The 19,717-nt window shown below is 45.7% G+C and overlaps 1 protein-coding gene across 6 annotated transcripts in view; it reads right to left on the minus strand.

Moving 5' to 3' along the window:
- Positions 1–19,717, minus strand: part of ASTN2 (astrotactin 2) — an 877,839-nt gene that overhangs the window by 345,449 nt on the left and 512,673 nt on the right. For all 6 annotated transcript variants that reach the window (XM_032419129.1, XM_032419128.1, XM_032419127.1 and 3 more), the window contains one exon: positions 14,138–14,288. In XM_032419129.1, coding sequence (XP_032275020.1) covers positions 14,138–14,288 — 151 coding nt within the window. The remainder of the gene's footprint in view (positions 1–14,137; positions 14,289–19,717) is intronic.

Consider the following 19,717-nt stretch of genomic DNA (forward strand, 5'->3'; position numbering starts at 1 on the left):
AAATTCCTTTCAATCACATCTGAGTTTGTGTTAATGAGGTGACTTTGGGAAAGAACCTAAGGATGGGGTGCTGGTTGTCAGGGGAACCAACCATGTGATTAGAGGGTTGGAACCTTCAGGATCCAGAAAGAAGATAGGGGCTGGAGCCTGCATCAGCTGCCAATGGCCAACGATTTAATCAGTTATGCCTATGTAAATAAAGCCTCCATAAAAACCCAAAGGGATAGAGTTGGGAGAACATCCCAGTTGGTGAACACACAGAGGTGTAGGAATATCATGCTTCTTTCTTTATACCTTGCCCTACGTACCCCTTCACCTGCTTGTTCATCTGTATCCTTTACAATAAACTGATAAACAGAAGTCAATGTTTCTCTCAGTTCTGTGAGTCACTCTAGTAAATGAATTGAATCCAAGGAGAGGATCATGGAAACCTCCAAACTATACCTGGCAGTCAGAAGTACAGGTGACAGGCTGGACATGTAACTGGCCTCTGAAGGTGGGTGGGTGGGGGGCAGTCTTGTAGGACTGACCCTTTAACTTATGGGATCTGATGCTATCTCTAGTGCATTGTGTCCAAGTTCAGTTGGATTGTCCCCAGGGTCACTGCCCACTGAGAACTGGAGAACTGTTGGGTGGTGTCAAAAAGCAAGCATCCCCTGGACCCTGTTTCCTAGCTCACAATGCTCCTCTCTACCTGATAGGAACAGGCCCTGGAAAGGGATGTTCCAGAACTGGGTCCAGCTCATGCCTGGCTATTCCCACTGGGTTCGGCCAACACCCTAAGGTGCAGGGATCATTTCCAGTTTACGGACAATGCAACAGAGACTCAGACACATTCAGCTGTTACAGTCACACGGCTTCCCGGTGACAGGGACAGGATGTGAATGCAACTCTGTCTCACGGCCAAGTCTGCTCTTCGCCCTGGAAGAATTCTGATGAATCGGCCGGCTGCCCTAGGAATGTGTATAATGCTATTCAGGTGCTATCTTCTCAGTGAGAAGAAAGGCTAGTGAGGGGTTTATGAACCCTTCTCCCTGTTTGCTACCCCAAGGTTAAAAGGTTTCAAGATTGAGGCTGGTGGCCGGGGCTCCAAGCTGACTCTCCGCCATCCCCGGATAACTTCTACAGCCTCCAAGAATATCTGGGCTGGTGGTGAAGATTTGTGTACAAGGCAGGGCTCAGGGAGAAGCTGGAGAAACCAGGGAAAAGGCCAACTTTTCAGATTAATAATAATGATGCTGATGACATCATTTCTTGTCCACTTACCCCAAGACCTGTGATAAAAAATAAAAGAAGGATATTACACTGTGTGCAAGACAGAATCCTAGCCTGGGGTTTAGAACACTTAGGTTAAGCCAAACATAGTTCCCGTGCTTTTTGGCCTCAATTTGTTCATCTTTATCTTTGACAGAAGGAAGGAGGTTTACATGTGGTTAAGATCAACTTAAGAAGCCAGTTGTCTTGAAAAAAGGGAAAAGTTTGTATAAAGACATGCAGTTCTGACACAGAAGGTTACCGCAAAGAAACACAACTACTGTATGCTTTTTATGCTTCTATTTTTAAACTTACGGATATAAATTCTTATTTAGATTTGCATATGCATGGGGAAAAACTCTATAGAAAGATATATAGAGAGAGACCAAAGTGAAAGAGAGAGAGGACACTGGTTTGTGTTTTTTCTTTATATATTTCAGCAGTATATACGTTTGTTTTACTTTATTTTACAATGAGCCTGAGCTATTTGAAACAAACAAACAAAAACTAAAAGAAGACTGAAGACCCGCTGGGGAAAATACCTTAAAATTGCGACAGTTCTACCATAATTAAGATGAACACAATTATTCCGGGTTTTCATTTCAGAGCTAAGAAAAAGGTGTCTAATTATAAGCATTCCAACAGCCAGAGAGTGCTTCTTCACAGGTGTGGGACACAGCCATTGGGAACTCTGTGGTCATGGTCCCTGACCCGCTGGTGTCCTCAAGGAGACAACAGTCCCGCCCACTTGCTTCCTTCTACCTGCCAGGTCCTCTGCATTTATGCTCTCTCTCACATGCACTGGGCACACATGGTGGGGCTCTACGCCCTAAGGCACCACTTTTATTTGATCACTCTCCTCAAAGGGACGCTTTCAGCCAAGCACCCTAGCCTGCCCTTGAACTGCTTGAACTGCCTCATGAAAGAAAACCAGCACCCCTGAATCAGAGGTCATCCAGAAAACCGGAGGTGGTGCCGCTCCTCTTTATTTTAATCCATCCCACACCTTCGCCCAAATCATGGAATTTGAAAACTGTCCTCACAGACTGCTGGGAATCTATGCTAAAGAAATAACTCAGAACACAAAGGAGCCTTCTGCCCAAAGATGCTCAGAGCAACACTGTTTATAATAGATTAAAATTGAAAGCACCCACTCAAAACACCCACCATTCAGGTGAAGTAAAGCGATAGAATAGTCCCCTCCGTGAAATACAGGGCAAATGATGTTTATGAAGACTTGGCCCTGATGAAGGGTGAAGGGTTCTGGCATCACGCTGCTCTGCTTAAACTCTCTGCTCTAGAACTTAGAAGCTGTGTGACCCTGAGTGAGGCACCCAGGCTCACTCTGCCTCAGTTCTCCCATCTGTGAAAAAGGGGTAATAATGAGACCCATGTCAGAGGCTTCGGAACACAGCGACCACCCAGACCATCTCAGCTCCCATCATCCCCATCATCCCTGAAGGAAAAACCAGATAATAGCAGCAACCACACTCTGTGTCTACTTAGGGCCAGGTGCTGGCCCACTGTGAACGCATTATCCCAGTTAGTGCCCAGAGCAGCTTTGGTGGGTATGATAAGCCCCATTTTACTCAACAGGAGCCTGAGACTCAGAGGTTGAATTTGTCCCCAGGTCACATGACTAGTGTGTGACAGAGCAGATTTGGGGCCCAGGTTTCTCTGAGGCCAGAAACTGTGCCCTTCAGCATTATACTGACCCCTTGAAGGTAGGGGTCATGGTGGGAGTAAACACTTTCTCTCACAAGGGCACCGTTCAGAAGGTGAAAAGCTTTGTGAAGCAGGTGCATGATACACACAACTAAAATGTCAACAATCACTCTAGAGACGCTGACAAAGGAAAGCAAAAGGATGGAGAATTTTTTCCCCCTATATATTTGCTTTCCCACCAAACAATGAGTTAAGCCTCACCCTCCACCTCATGTTACCCTTGCCTACCCTCAGGCCCTTCCAGTGTTAGAAATCTGCCGTCTGAGAACATATATGTTCTGAGGTCATAGATTTCGGGAACTGAAAGGAAGCTCAGCATTTCATTGGCCCCTTCCCAGGCAGGCTGGTCTGAAGCTCCCTCTCTGGTTCCAGGGTTCAGTCTCCACAGATGACCACCGCCTTCCCTGAAGAGATTTGTTTCACTCCTGCAGCCAACAGGTGGCAGAACCAGGGCCACAGCTCCCATTTCCTGACCCCCTCCCCCACCCAGCCTCTGGGGCTCCTCTCCCCGCCCCGCCATGCCATTCTTCCAGGAATCAAAGGGTAAAACCCATCCCTTTAGAAGGGCAAGGGCTGCTCCCTGACTTTAACAGATAATGACTTCCACACAATAAAACCAGCTTACCAGAAATACCATCAGGCCCAGCAAATCTGGGTCCCAAAGAAATAAAATGAAGGGAAAAAAGTAGAGAAGGCTTCAAATGTCACCGGAAGAATAAAATATTTAATATCATAAAAAGGTGCAGAGGCTTTATGAGAAAGCCACACATTATAATCTTGGAAACCCCAAGTCTCACTCCCACCCCCTCCCCCCAGAAGGGGGGAGGGGCACATGCGGAGTTCACAAAGGAAAGGTGCAAATGCACAGCTTCCAACTGAGGGGTAACTCCCTTCCTTTTGAGCCCTAAAGTTTGATCCTTCTGTGCAGGCTCTGAGTCAACAGACACAGTTCCATTCTACTGCTTTTCTGACTATCCTCCCCACTCTGCCGATACTCATTCTCTTTTTATCTTCCTGCAGATCTCTTGGATACAGAGGAAGAAGAAGAAATCCTGGACATTGAAAAAGGATGGGGAGAAGGAAGTGTCCCCTCCCTTTATGCTCCCTGACATTGGGGACTTTTGCTTTGGGAAAGGATCCTCAGCTTCCAGAAGTTGCCATCTGATGAGTTAAGGGTATGGGCTTTGGAGTTAGATATACTTGGGTTTGAATTTCTGCTCTGCTTTTATCTGGCTGGTTGGACTTGGGCAAGTTTCTCACGCTTTCTAAATCTGTTTCCTCGTTGGTGTGCCTGGGTGGCTCAGTTCAGCTAAGTGTCTGCCTTCTGCTCGGATCATGATCCCAGGATCCTGGGATAGAGCCCCACATCAGGCTCCCTGCTCAGCAGAGAGCCTACTTCTCCCTATCCCTCTGCTGCTCCCCCTGCTTGTGCTCTCTCTGTCTCTCTCTGTCAAATAAATAAATAAAATCTTTAAAAATAAAATTAAATAAATCTGTTTCCTTGTGGACAAAACAGAAGTAACAATAGTGTTCACCTCATAAGCTAGCTGTAAGGATCCAATGTGAGGATGCATTTCAAACATTTATCCCAGGGACTGGCATGAAATCAGCTCTCAAAAACTCTATATGTATCCCCATCAGTAATACTATTACTGATATTATTGATAGCACTAATTCATTTATCAATAGCATCAACCAATTCATGCTTTCAATAACACTATCAGGACCAGTATTACTGATGAAGGTGCATATAGAGAATTCTCAATCTATGGACCTGTTCGATCAGAGGGCACTTTGATGGGGACACAGTATAGGAGATACTCCACCCTTGAAAAAGACTATTTCCTGGCCTAAGCATCTCTGAAGGAGTTCCCATAAAGATGTGTTGCCCCCTGACTTTGCATATTTGTAAAAATTTTTAAGAAAGAAAAGGTGGCACGCATCATTCCTCCTATTTTGGACTCTGGGAAAAGCTATCCTGGTGGTACCCTACATCCATCCCACCCCTGTCACTGGTCTGCTGGGATGGACTGCACCTTAAGAGTCCATTTCTGGGGAGGAAAAACCACTCCCCAGGGGGTGGGCCCTGTCCAGGAGGGCAGAATGCCAGGTACAGGGGCTCGGGCTTCCCCGGGTCAGCAAGGCCTGGGCTGTGCTCCAAAGTGATTTCTCACCCAGCTGATTCTCCCTCCGTGCCTTCCCCACACTTCCTGAGTTTAGTTTCTTTTAATCACAGCCCAACTGAGTCATTAAGGGGTGGGGGGGTGGGGAGGATGAGAAATGGAGAGACGCAGCTCTCTCTCCCTATATGAACCAGATTCTAGTGTTTGCCTCCTTCTGAGTGGTGCCAAAGAGGTGTCTGGCCTATAATAAATGGTCATTCCTACCCTTATTCATCTTGACTTGAAAAAAGGCAGCACGTTTGGGGTTGCCTTTCAGCATCTCATGGCAATCAGGGGTCCTGCAGCTCTTCCTAATATCTGGGAGGCCAGATGGCTTTTTAGGTCAAAATGGAAAAAGCACAAGAGGGAGAAGGAGAATATGGCTGGGTGATTTCTAGGGGGGGTGGGGCAGAGTGGGATTGGTCTTCAAAGGGAGGGCTGGGGACTGACACTAGACACACATCCTAAAAGATAACCACCACTCAGCAGGATCCAGCGAGCATGCAAATCCCTGCACCTTCCTCAGTCCTAACTTTCTATGAAGGCCCTGGATGGTCTGGCACCCGCCCTCCTCCCCACTCTCCTTCCTCTGTGCTTCTCCACATACCCTCTCTTCCTCCCAGGCAGTTCCGTTTTTCTCAAGTGTCAAGTGGAGATAATCATACAACCTAGCTCATAGGATGGCTGAGAGAATTACACTGTTTAAAACAAGCTCAGCACTCAGAACCATGTCTGCACACAGATCACCGCGTGGACCGTCATTCTTACAGTCCTAGCCTTTGTCTTTCATAAAATGGATACAGCAATGCCCACCTAGGGGGAGAGTTACCCGCATTGACTGCCATGAACGTGCGAGAACTGGCACGCAGCATTACTGAGTGCCCCCCTCTCCGACCCCAGCCCCCTTCTCTCTGCTCTCACACCCACCCGGTGAGATATTCTCCTGCAGAGATGAAGGCACTTGTTCAAGGTCACACGGCAGTCCTGCCGAAGCCCCTCTCGTCTTCTCAGCTACCTAATAAAACATGGTGGGGCTCTTATCTTGCACCCCCCTGTTCCATTCACCACACTGGATGCAGGGCGACTGCCAACTAAATCTCTGGGCTGTTGCAATGGCAAAGCGGGTGCTCTAAGGCCATTACCTAGACAGAGGCAATGGGGAGGAAGGAGTCTTAAGATCAAACCTTGATTCTGTCACTGCTTCCCTCCATGAACTCGGGCCATTTCTGCATCTTTTGAGGCCTTTGCTTTTCTGTCTGTATAATGGGAGAGGTGCTGGCCTTGTTAGATCTCTAGGGTGCCTTCCTGCCCTGAAAGCCCCGGCCTGTGTGTCCATACTGTAGGTCAAAGGTAGGTTCAAGAGGGCCACGCATTTTCTGCTAGTCTTCTCATCAACAGGTGAAGTCCAGTTCCCTCTCTTTGAATCCATACTGACTTTAATGACCTGCCTGACAAATAGAATGGGGCAGAAATGATGTCCTGGGACTTCTGAGGCTAGGTGCTAAGACGGCTCGCAGCTTCTGCCTGTGCTCTTAGAACACTTGATCCCGAGATGCTCCCTTTGCAAACCTAGCCTCTGTGGCCTGAAAAGTCCAGCCAAACGGACAGGCCATGAGCAGGCACTCTAGTTGACAGCCCCCACTGAGCTGAGGTCCAGCACGGCCAAGGGTCAACTGCTAGCCATTCCAGCCCCTTCTGGGTAAGTGAAGGGACCCTCTCGAAAGAAATCTTCCAGCTGCAGATGGCCCACCTGTCATGGATCAGAGACAAATCACCCAGCTGAATGAACCCTTCCCATGTTCCTGACCCACAATATGTGAGCAAAACATTGGAAAAAGGAAGGTAAGCTGTGAATTGCTATTTCAAAAGGGGCTAAGAACAGATTTTGATCACCTGATCCTCTGAGGCTGATTCCATCAAAAGGCTGCTTCCCACGCCGGGAAAACCAGGGGAATACAAAGGAGCAGCGTGAGCAGAATGCTTCTGGGGGCTGCAGCTACACAGAGGTGGTGAAAGTGTCCTCCACACAATATTATGATGAAGTACCTATAGTTTTCTTTGGTTTTGCCCTCTATCTTGATTAAAAGTTTGCAATGTTTATACTGCCACACAGAATAAATGGAAGCACGGCTTACTTTTCAAACTGTGCCTTGCTGATATCACTGTGCTTGCCAGATTTATACCATTTCTAATAGATAACAATTTTTTACTGTTTGGCACATTGAAGGGGAGCACAAGGCTCCCTCCCCTTTCTGATGCTTCATTCACTGCTACTTCCTCCATCCCTGGTCAAGAGGTGAGGGTCTCCCTGGAAATAATTGAAAATCTAAATAACAAGGTAATTCTTTATATGGTATCTCTTGGATCACCCTCCCTCCCCATATTACTGTTCACCCTACATTAATTTCCTATCACTGCTGTAAATAGATGACCACAAAGTTGGTGGTTTAAAACACACATTTATTAGCTTACAGTTCTATAGGTTAGAAGTCCAGCAAAATTCTCACTTGGCTAAAATCAAGGTATTGGCAGGGTTTCATTACTTTCTGGAGGCTGTAGGGGGTGAATCCATTTGCTTGCCCTTCTCAAGTGTTACAGACTTTCCTTAGCTTGTAACCCCCTTCCTCCCTCTTCAAAGGTAGCAACGTTGTATGGCTCTGAGTTCCTCTGCTGCCCTCTTCTTCCACATTAAAGGACCCTGTGATTACACTGGGCTCACGTTGATGATTCAGGACAATCTCCTGCTTTAAAAATTGGCTTATAGCAACCTTAATTCCATATGCAAATTTAACCTTCACCTTTGTCGTATGAGGTAAAATATTCACAGGTCACAGGCATTAGGATGTGGAATTCCTTGTGGGGGCTATTATTCTGCCTACCACACACATCCAGTGACCGTCCCTAATTTGGGCAACTATATACCTGAGGACCATAGTATCCCAGGGAAAGATTACCACAGAAGAACCAGAAAACCAAGTCAACACCAAGCCAGTTGTTTTTTTTTTTAATTTGGGGTTTCAGAAGTTGAGGTCTAAACTGAAGGTAAAATATAATGATAATAATAGTAATGGAAAATCTGTGATGTGTTAGAGAATTGGCTTCTCCACCCCTCACCCCCCAGCCCCCTAAAGAGCTAAGGATCAGTTGAGCTTGGGAAGAGAGGAATGTTGGAAATCAAACAAGATGGTCTTGCAAACGCTAGAGAATGTCCTTAAAAGAGATCCTGTGCTCCATTCGCAACAGGCTTGTCCACAGGGTGGCTGAAGAGAATGAGGGGCTAGAGAAAATCAGGTGAGTTTGAGGGACTGGAAAGCAGAGAGCGTCTCAGCCTCACTTGCCAGATTGCATCTGGCACCTGACAAACATAGGGTGCTCTTCCTTGGCATGACAGCTGCCAGCGACAAGTGCCTTCAGGGTCTACCTATGTCAACAGGTCTTCAGCTAGCTCCCCACAGATCCCAATGCCCGCAGTGTAATATAGAAGAGCTGATGGCCTCAGTAGGGCAGGAAAGCATCTGATAGATAGAGCCAGCTGGCCCCAAATGACCTTGGGGTGGGGATGGAGAGAACAAGGCAGCAGGTACCAGGATAAACCACGTGCCTATAAATCGCATGGGAACAGAGAGGTCCTGGCACAATACCATAAAGGAAAGACAGTGATGGACAAGGGCCAGACAAGACAGCAGGCACTAGAATTCACAGGCAGTGGTCCAGTACTGACCATCCTCTTACCCCCGTGCTTAAATGAACATCAGCCTCCTTTGAACTTAGATGTTCAGGAAGAGGTGGGAAGCAGAAAACCTAAGTTGAGCTAGAAGTATGTTTCCACTACCAATGGATGGAGCGGTACAGAAATGAAATTCAGTTACAGAAACATCATAGAAAATTAAATATGCTGTGCTCCTGAATTTTTGTGGCCCCAAACATCATACCCACTGCATAAAAACATCAGCAATCGTGGTCTCATCACCTTGCACCATGGCCTTTTGTAAATCCCTAATCATTTCCGAGTACGTTCTTTGATTTTTCAGAAAACCTATGAGTTCAAGAGCTACTGCTCCCTTCTGAGAGATTAAGAAACTGAGACTAATGAGGTCAACGTAGATTCGAAAGCTCACCAATGACCAAGCCAGAACTTAAACCCAGTTCACTCAGCCCAGCCTTCTTTCTCAGCTCCTCTCCCACTATCTCCTTTCTGCACCACAGGAAAGCAAAGCCAAAATGGTTCTGGCAAGAAGAATATTGAAAACATGTCCTTGGACCTCTACCTGGCCACCTTGTGGTCGTATTGGGAGGTCACTCTGCTTCCCACGTGGGTGAGGGACCTGCTGTCCCGGTTTGTTGTGATGATGAGTTATTGGATGCAGACATGACTTGAGAACTCTAAAGTGCGAAAAACAGAAGGTGTTATTACTATTTTTTTTTTTTTTTTTTTTGCCAGATGGAGTTTCTTAGAAGAGGGGCTGTAAGAAAAAGTTTCTCTCTGCGGGTATGACAAAGAGTCTACAGAGAAATAAGAGAAATTTTAAAGTTCAGAGTAAAAGTGGGTGTCTCCCCATCGACTCTGAAAATGCAGAGAAGAGCTTACCTTAGCTGCATCGAGCCCTGAAGTTGCAGTTTTAACATTAGATCTTTAATCTAGAGAGGAAGGTCTCTGGCAACCTCATCAGAAGGCTGAATTTTCTCTTAACCTCCAGGGAAGGAATGTTCTTTTGCTCTCTCTCTGCATTTTGCCAGTTTACACTGATGGGAGGGACCAAGAGACATATCCCACCTAGGTACATGCTTGTGCATGCACACCTCTGCATGCTGAGATTTCATTCTTCTGGGACATCTATCTCTGAGGAAAAGGAGTTCAGGAAACAGAACTGATGGAAAAAGGGAATAGAGGCAGACAACGTAATGCCTTTCAAAAATGCCAGCTTCGTGTTTTGGAGACCACACTGTTGATCTGGGACGTCTTTTTGAGCCGTGTGTCCACTGCCTAGCTTTAAGACTTGGGCAGGTCCTCCTTTCTCTCACCGGGCCTCACTTTTCTATTATGCAAAATGGAAGGCAGGGTTGCAATACTCTGAAGTAGACACCTGCAGTCTACGGTCATACCACCCTGAACGTGCCCGATCTCGTCTGAAGTAGACACCTGCTGACACCAACCCCCCTTTCTGTTGCTTGCACCCTACTTTTCCTTGAGAGTCTGGGCCTTCCCTCAACTCACTACCGTGCATTTTAGGGCAGGTGCCACTTGGCCCAAGTCCCAGGTATGACTGGATCTCGGATGAGCCCAGTCCTCCCCCCTGACCACAATGACTGGTACAGTGATGGGCATGAGGACCAAGCTGGCCCAATGAGATGAAATCCTATGACTTTAGCTGGAGGAACTGGGAAAAAGATGTTCTTAGTGAGTGGGGAAGCTAGAGTTGTCCAGAGAATGGCATGGTGCTGAGGCAAGCAGAGAGAAGAGAAGAGGGATCCCAATGACATTGTTTGATCCCCTTAATCCTACTGTGCCTTGACTTCTGTTTGATCCAATACATTTTTTTCTTTTTGCCTAAACTAGATCTGAGTTTCTGTCACTTATAATCCTAAGAATTCTACTAAAAAAATCTCCACTTGCCCATCTACCTTTGAAGATCTGTTGATCTTTGAGTCTACAATACAGTTTAATTGCATTATTTCATTCTCTAGAAGTTTCTTCTTTGTATTGGTCTCCCAGCCATTGTCTGTTTCCCTACCTGTGGTGCAGGCACATTAAGAGCTGACTGCGTGATAATATGATACTTTATGTGGAAAACCCAAAAGACTCCACCCCAAAACTGCTAGAACTCCTATAGGAATTTAGTAAAGTGGCAGGATATAAAATCAATGCACAGAAATCACTTGCATTTCTATACACCAACAACAAGACAGAAGAAAGAGAAATTAAGGAGTCGATCCCATTTACAATTGCACCCAAAACCATAGGATACCTAGGAATAAATCTAACCAAAGAGGCAAAGAATCTGTACTCAGAAAACTATAGAATACTCATGAAAGAAACTGAGGAAGACACAAAGAAATGGAAAAACGTTCCATGCTCATGGATTGGAAGAACAAATATTGTGAAGATGTCAACGCTACCTAGAGCAATCTACACATTCAATGTAATCCCTATCAAAATACCATCAACTTTTTTCAAAGAAATGGAACAAATAATCCTAAAATTTGTATGGAACCAGAAAAGACCCCGAATAGCCAGAGGAATGTTGAAAAAGAAAAGCAAAGCTGGTGGCATCACAATTCCAGACTCCAAGTTCTATTACAAAGCTGTAATCATCAAGACAGTATGGTACTGGCACAAAAACAGACACGTAGATCAATGGAACAGGGTAGAGAGCCCAGAAATGGACCCTCAACTCTGTGGTCAACTAATTTTCAACAAAGCAGGAAAGAATGTCCAATGGAAAAAAGACAGTCTCTTCAACAAATGGTGTTGGGAAAATTGGACAGCCACATGCAGAAGAATGAAACTGGACCATTTCCTTACACTACACACAAAAATAGACTCAAAATGGATGAAAGACCTAAATGTGAAAAAGGAATCCATCAAAATCCATGAGGATAACACAGGCAGCAACCTCTTCGACCTCAGCCGCAGCAACTTCTTCCTAGATCATCGCCAAAGGCAAGGGAAGCAACGGCAAAACTGAACTATTGGGATTTCATCAAGATAAAAGCTTTTGCACAACAAAACCTAAAGACAAACGACAGAATGGGAGAAGATATTTGCAAATGACATATCAGATAAAGGGCTTATCCAATTATTTGTTCACCCAAAGAACAAATAATCCAACCAAGAAATGGGCAGAAGACACGAACAGACATTTCTGCAAAGAAGACATCTAACTGGCCAACAGACACATGAAAAAGTGCTCAACATCACTAGGCATCAGGGAAATCCAAATCAAAACCTCAATGAGATACCACCTCACACCAGTCAGAATGGCTCGAATTAACAAGTCAGGAAACAACACATGTTGGCGAGGATGCGGAGAAAGGGGAACCCTCCTACACTGTTGGTGGGAATGCAAGCTGGTGCAGCCACTCTGGAAAACAGTATGGAGGTTCCTCAAAAAGTTGAAAATAGAGCTACCCTATGACCCAGCAATTGCACTACTGGGTATTTATCCCAAAGATACAAATGTAGTGATCCGAAGGGGCACATGCACCCCAATGTTTATAGCAGCAATGTCCATAATAGCCAAGTTATGGGAAGAGCCCAGATGTCCGTCGACAGATGAACGGATAAAGAAAATGTGCTTTATATATACAATGGAATATTATGCAGCCATCCAAAAAATGAAATCTTGTCATGGATGGAACTAGAGGGTATTATGCTAAGCGAAATAAGTCAATCAGAAAAAGATAAGTATCATATGATCTCACTGATATGAGGAATTTGAGAAACAAGACGCAGGATCATAGGGGAAGGGAGGGAAAAATGACTCAAGACGACACCAGAGAGGGAGATAAACCATAAGAGACTCTTAATTTCAGGAAACAAACTGAGGGTTGCTGGAGTGGAGGGTGCTGGGAGGGATGGAGTGACTGGATGATGGACATTGGGGACGGTATGTGCTATGGTGAGCGCTGTGAATTGTGTAAGACTGATGAATCACAGAACTGTACCCCTGAAACAAATAATACATTATATGTTAATAAAAAAAAGAGCTGACTGTGTATTCTATTTCCTGTGGTCTCTCCCAGAGACACAGTCCTGGCCCACATCCCTGGCCCCATTCCTCCCTCCATCCCTTATTTCTTTCTTATTTACTGAGATGGTTGGGTTGCTAAGTTGAATCAACAGATTCCTGGGGTTCTCCCTCAGTTTACTGGGCGGGATAAACTAGAAAAAAGCCAGTCTGTGCTATAAATGATCACAGGGTCTATAACAGAGGTAGTAGGCATGTGGAAACAGTAATGATCTTTAGAAGAGTATGGTCACTCTTTCCAAGGTGGGGAGGGAAAAGAAGACAAATCTGGAAAGAGGTCTACTTGTTTGCTACACAGGCTGGTGGGGAGCAATTCACTCTAGGCTAAAAGATGGTAGGAGCAAAGGCTCTGAGGCATTAAATGGGGATGTATGTTCAGAGAACCACACCTAATTCACTCCACCGGCTCTAGTGTAGAAGGAAGCAAAGTGATGGAGAGGTTGGAAAGGGTCAAATCAAGAAGGCATCGAATGCCAGGTGAAGAAGTTCATCTTGAAGGGCGAAGTTTACCAAGTGTGCTTCCATGAGCTCTGCCTCCCCACACATAAAACACTCACTAAATTGTTACAAATTCAGGTTCCTGGGACCTAACCCCCTCTACAGTATCAACATTACTGGTGTGGGACCCTGGAACCTACATTTGAAACAAGCACCCTATGTCATTCTGATAAAACAAACCATCCAGTTTGAAGCCTCTTCTATAGGCAACAAAGATCCTCAAAATCCTCTGTGTCCTTATGCCATGCTTCATTCTGGAGCCTTAAGCAGATAAGACTGCCATTCCCCTCCATGCCCTTGCCTTGGCTATACCCACTCTTTCCCTAATGTAAGTTGACCCACCTCTTGAAGCCAGTTAAACACCATCTTCCCCAACTTCAACCAACTTTAAGGTCTCCACTGAAACTTTCTCTTCTGGGCATCTCATTGACATGATCCCATTGTGCCCACAGAGGTAAGACATGCCCTACCTCACCCCCAAATGGACAGTCCCCTTCCTGAGGCCAGGAGCTCTCAAGGACCTACTGCATATTGGGCACTAAAGTTCTGATGTCTCATTTCATTCTTCCAACAATTCCACAAGGTAGGTTTAACTATCCCACTTTACAGATGGAGAAACCACGGGAGCCTGGTGTGCTGAAGGCCACAGAGGCAGCAGCCATGAGCGAGCTACCCCTCACAGGGAGAGGCCTCCAGCAAGCAGCCTTGGCACCTGGGCCAGCTCCATGGTCATGGGTCAATGGCACTTACCACACATCCTGAGGAGTCTACCTGGCGGTCAGACACGCACTTGAAGTTTCGAGTGCAGCCCCCATTGTTCCGAGAGCAGTCACGAACCGGCCCAAAGGAGGACAGCAGGTCGTTGATGGTTTCGAAGTATGTGGACAGCATCGCTTCTTCCCTTGGAGACAAAGGGGATGGTTAAACCCCAGAGACATGTGTATCATTAGATTAAAAAAAATTAAATATGCATTCATTACAGTTAAGAGCACCATTTATGATATTTGTAATCAAGAAAATGATACAAATACATATCTAAAAAGAAAATAGTAAGAAAAAATCCAATAGGTATGCCATCATATGACCTGATGTTTGTCTACTTGTGATGAAAAGGAATATACTTGGAACTTGGCACTCTTTATTTCATTAATCCTCATAATTTGGGAAGGTAGGCTTGAGATTTTCATTTTACCAATAAGTGAACTGTGGCTCAGAAAGCTGAAGTGTCTTGCTGAAGTCCACCCAGCTTGTAATGTGGCAGAACTGAAGTTTGTGCCAAGCTCCATCTGAGTCCAAAAAGGAAAGCTCTTCCTGCTATACAACTCTTAACTCACATTCTGTATGTTTCTACAGATTCCAGACCTCCCCGTAGCAACTCTGCAAAATAAGCACATTCTTATTATCCCTACTTTGGATATACATTGGAACTATTAAAGGTATGGGATTTCCCCCAAATTAAACAGCAAAGCTAAGACACAAACACAGGACTGTCTGACCCTAGAACCTTAGAGCTTTATTTTTCATACTATTGCATAAATGTGACCCCGTCCAGACTGACAGCAAGAGCTGCTGGAAAGGTCATGGGATTCTAGGCAAATGCATCCTTCCTCCCAAATGAGGTTCCCAAGAGATGAGACTGGGCTAGGTACCATGATCCATGGATCTGCCAAAGTTTTATTAGATGAGATATACAGACAGGAATTTTTGGATGCTGCTTTCTGGCAAAAGGGCCCCCAGATAAGGATATCCTAGCATTGGTGTATCTGTGATGCCCACAGTTGCAGAAGATATTAAAGGGACACCACAGGCACCCAGTGGAGGTACACATCATCCCATGATATAGGACTCATGGGATCCAGAATTGTGAAGGAAGGGAGATGCTTATTGCAAGAAGAGGCCAGGGAGTGCTATTGGTGATACCTCTGGACCATCCTTCATCCTTCTCTCACTGTTTCCCTCCGGAGGCATGGAGTTCTACGTTTTTGTGTCCTAGCTTATTTTCTATCTCCAGTATGATCCCCTTCTATACTATCTTTCATACTGACTGTCAGTGAATCTTGTACATTCCAGTTCTAATTCATACCTCACTCATCAATAATAGCTCTCCATTACTTACAGAAGAAAATCTAAGTTAGTTTCCTTGGCATTAAGGTCCTTCATAATTTGGTCCCTGCCTGCCCATCCAGCTCCATTTACCCTGTCCTCATATTCTCTACTGGCTAGCCACAGGTCTCTTCTCATTCCCTGAACACACAATCTTAGGTTAGGTTCTCTAAGAACAGACTCTGAAACAGAGTTGCACACAGCAGATTTTTCAAGGATCCCTCTTCTACACTTGTAGGAAGTAAGCAAGGCAGGACTGGACAAGGGAGAGGCCGACCTGCAATGTGGTTAATGCAAATAGATCTGAAGCTTCAGTTTGTCTTTAGGGGAGCTCTAGAGCTGGGTGGCCCTTTAAGGATGTCCTGATTAGAGACAAGGGGCCCTCTGTATCACCATGTTGGCCAGTCACTGGCCAAGGGCTGCCATCTAGAAGGTGGTATCCTTGGGTGAGGCAGTTCATTGAAGGCAATACCCGGTGAGGAACACAGCTATGGGCCACAAGCCACAATCCAGGGGACGGGCAGGTCATCCCTGAAAAAGGGATCTGAGTATAGTATGTACCTTCACTTCTCAGAATCTTTAATCATGCTTTTGGGTCTGGGATGCTCATCTCTGATTCTTCTCCCTGATAAAATCCCAAGAATCCTTCAAAACTATTCAAATTCAGGGCACCTGGGTGGCTCAGACAGTTAAGCGTCTGCTTTAGGCTCAGGTCATGATCCCCGAGTCCTGGGATTGAGTCCCACATCCGGCTCCCTGCTCAGCAGGTAGCCTGCTTCTCCCTCTGCCTCTGCCAGTCTCTCTCTCTCTCCGTCTCTCATGAATAAATAAATAAAATCTTTAAAAAAACCAAAAAAACAAAAAAACTATTCAAATTCATCCATCCATCTATTCATTCATATATTGCACATGCTTATTGAGTGCTTACTTCATAGGAGGCACTATTCTAAGTACTGGGGATGCAGAAGTGACGTAGGACAAAGGCCTTACCTCCACAGAGCTTGGTATGAGTTCCTTTGTGAAACCCTGTCTACATACCCCAACCAACCAGAATTAATTTCTTTTCCCTCTGAACACATTGTTTAAATCTATTATCTCACTGATCTTAATCATCGGCTCTATGGTTTCCCAGAAAGACCATGAGCTTTTTGAGCAAATGCCTCAAGAGTTACTCATCCCTCTCTAGCCCCCAGCACAAGGCCTGGCAAAAACTTGTGATAAGTAAATGTTTTCCAGAAGAAACAAAACACCAGAAGGCATGGATGTGGCCTCCACCTATCATTGGTCTCAGCAAGAGGGATACGCCTCTGCTCACCCCCAACTCTAGGTTCCCGTCCCAAGTCCCTCACACTCAGGTCTGTAGTACAAGGACAACAGAGAAGATGACAGGAGAGCTGCTAGACTAGCCCTCACTTCCCAACTTGACACAGGATGAGGTCAGGGTGACAGGTGGATGGGGGAAGAGAACTAACAGTTCCTGAACTGAGGCTGCTCTTGGGAGACTTGCCACTTTTGAATCATGGAAAGAGTTGAGGATTCTGAGAAGACATTAAGGCTATTAAAATATTAATATCCTTAGAGGGAGAAGAAGAAGAAGTGAGAATTAAAATGAGGAGATAAAGACAGAGGGAGGGACAAGCTGAGAAAGCGTGAGACCACGTAAAGAGATAAACATGTAGAGAAATTGCTAGAAAGGACAGAAATGGATGGATGGATGGATGGGTGGGTAGATGGATGGATAGACAGACAGACAAAAATATAGAGACAGAGAGACACATCCAGAGGAGTGTCATATAGAGAGAGATTAAAAGAGAGGACTATGGAGGCAGAGAAAGTATGTGAAAAGAGAGTCTGAAATGAAGAGCTAGGTTAGGGAGAAACAGGAGTAAGAAACACAGAGATTTAAAAGGAGAAAACATCAAGGTAAACAGAACAAGGGTGTCCTGTATGGAGCACAGGGAGAGGGGAAGGGAGGAGGAGGGGGCGGGGGGAAGGGGATGGGGAAGGAAACAGCCTCAGAAAGACAGAGAATGAAAGTGAAGAAAAAGACCCTGAGTGAGTGGAAGAGAATGCACACAGGGACACAGAGAGCAGTCAGAGAATGACAAAGAAAAACAAAGGAAAAAAAGATAAAAACAAGCAAAAAATGTCACCTTGCAGTGGAACCGGAGACAGCTCAGGCTATACAAATAAGGAGGCTGTTAGCTTTTAAAAGGATTGATTCCGCATAAACATCAGTTACATGAGGCGAACATTATTTCAAACACAAAGACCTGACACTGGGGCTTTACTGAGTCTAGCAGTGATTGTGTCAGGCTGGAGAAATGAAGAATCATCTGGAGCAAGCGAGAGAAGTAGCTCAAGGCAAACCCTGACATTTTCTTAACTCCAGACTTAATCCCTCATCCCAGCTGCTGAGTTTAGGATTGGGGATCTGTTGGAGCTTAAAGCTGCCCCAATAGCTGGGGGCAAAGGATCAGGGGACTAGCACTGCAGGTGGAGGTGGGCTGGGGTGACAGAGAGAACTGGGTGACTCACAGCTTTGCCAGAAATCACCATTAACACCAACATCTTCATCATCTCTAACTTTCTGAGCACCTGCTGTGCATGGACACTGTGCCAGGCTCCTTCCCCAGGCCCTGTCCTTTGACTTTCACCATTGGCCTAGGAAGTATACCTTTTTACTCCTACCCTGCAGCTGAGAGACTGGGTCTTGTGGGGAGGGGAGTTCTGTTACTCTCCCTGGTCCATGAGGTGGAGAGGCCAGGGTGTGCATCCAAGTCGGCCTGATGTCAGGTCCTGAGCTTTCTCTGTGCCATGGGTGAGCTAGGCCAACTTGCCCCGTGCCCCGGGGCGAGACAGAGCTCTTATAACAGGACAGACGGTAGCAATCTGCATCCAATCTCTGTGTCTTCGTGGAGGAAGAACTGGAAGGGTAGAACCTGGACAACTCTGCATTCCTCCCAGCACTGTCTCCTGGCCTGTGTATATGCCATAATAGCCTTGATCCATGCTGGAGTAAGAAGGGGAACCGTGGTGCACTCATTTCCCAGCGTTGCCATAACAAGTACCTGGAACCAGCTGCTTCAGAACAAGAGAAACTTACTTTCTCCCAGTTCTGAAGGTTGGAAGTCCAAACTCAAGGTGTCAGCAGAGCTTTGCTTCCTCTGTAGGCTCTAGAGGAGAATCCTTGCTTGCCTCTGCATAGCTTCCCATGGCTCCTGGCAACCTTGGCATCCCTTGGCTTATAGTCAAATGACTCCAACCTCTGCCTCCAGCTACACATGGCCTTCTCCCTGCATCTGAGTCTTTTCCTCTTCTTACAACGACACCATCCAATGGATTTAGCATCACCCTAATCCATTATGATCTTATCTTGATTACATTGGCAAACACCCTATTTCCAAAGGTCACATTCTGAGAATCTGGGTGGACATGAATTTTGGGGGCACATGACTCAACCTACTTATCCATGGCTCAGAGGAAAGTCCTCAAGATCCTGCAGTAGGAGACAGCCCGGGACTAGAACACTCTGGTCCTTGGCTCTTACTTCAGTGCTCCTAACCCCACACCAGCCCTTCCAGTTCCAGACCCTCCCTGTTACATTGTGGAATTTGCAAGGCCTATAAAGTCTTAGAAAAAGGACCCTGATAAAGCCACTTCTGCACTTGAGAGGAGAAAAAGACCAACTTTAATCAAGTACATGACACATCCCAGGCAGAACAGGGGTCAGCAAGCTTCTCTTTATAGGAGTCTATAGCAAATATCTTAGGCTTTGGAAGTCATACAGTCTCTGACCCAACTACTCAAATCTGCTTTAGTGATGCTCAAGCAGCCACAGACAATATGTTACGACAATATGCAAAGTGCAGTGAGTTAGGATGGTATGTTTCATTAAGACTGTATGTACAAAAAGACACAGCAGGCTGGATTGCTATTTCTTGATGTTTGTTTGTTTTGATGGGAACACCCACAGGTCAGTGTTGGGAGTTAAGATCTGAACCCAGCTACACCCGACTCTACAGCCCACGTTCTTGCTCCTACGTGAAGTTTCATCTGCACCTCAGTCTTCTCATCTGTAAAGTTGAAGCAGTATGTTTCTAGCTCCCAACCATGTAGGATCATTGTGAGAACACAATGACACAATGCACAGAAGCCCAATTACTCTCATCTATTCATCATCCATTCATTCAAGACACCTTTGGGCACCCACTGCAGGCCAGGTAC

The sequence above is a fragment of the Phoca vitulina genome, unplaced genomic scaffold (genome assembly GCF_004348235.1).
Source record: "Phoca vitulina isolate PV1807 unplaced genomic scaffold, GSC_HSeal_1.0 scaffold21, whole genome shotgun sequence".
Taxonomy (NCBI): domain Eukaryota; kingdom Metazoa; phylum Chordata; class Mammalia; order Carnivora; family Phocidae; genus Phoca; species Phoca vitulina.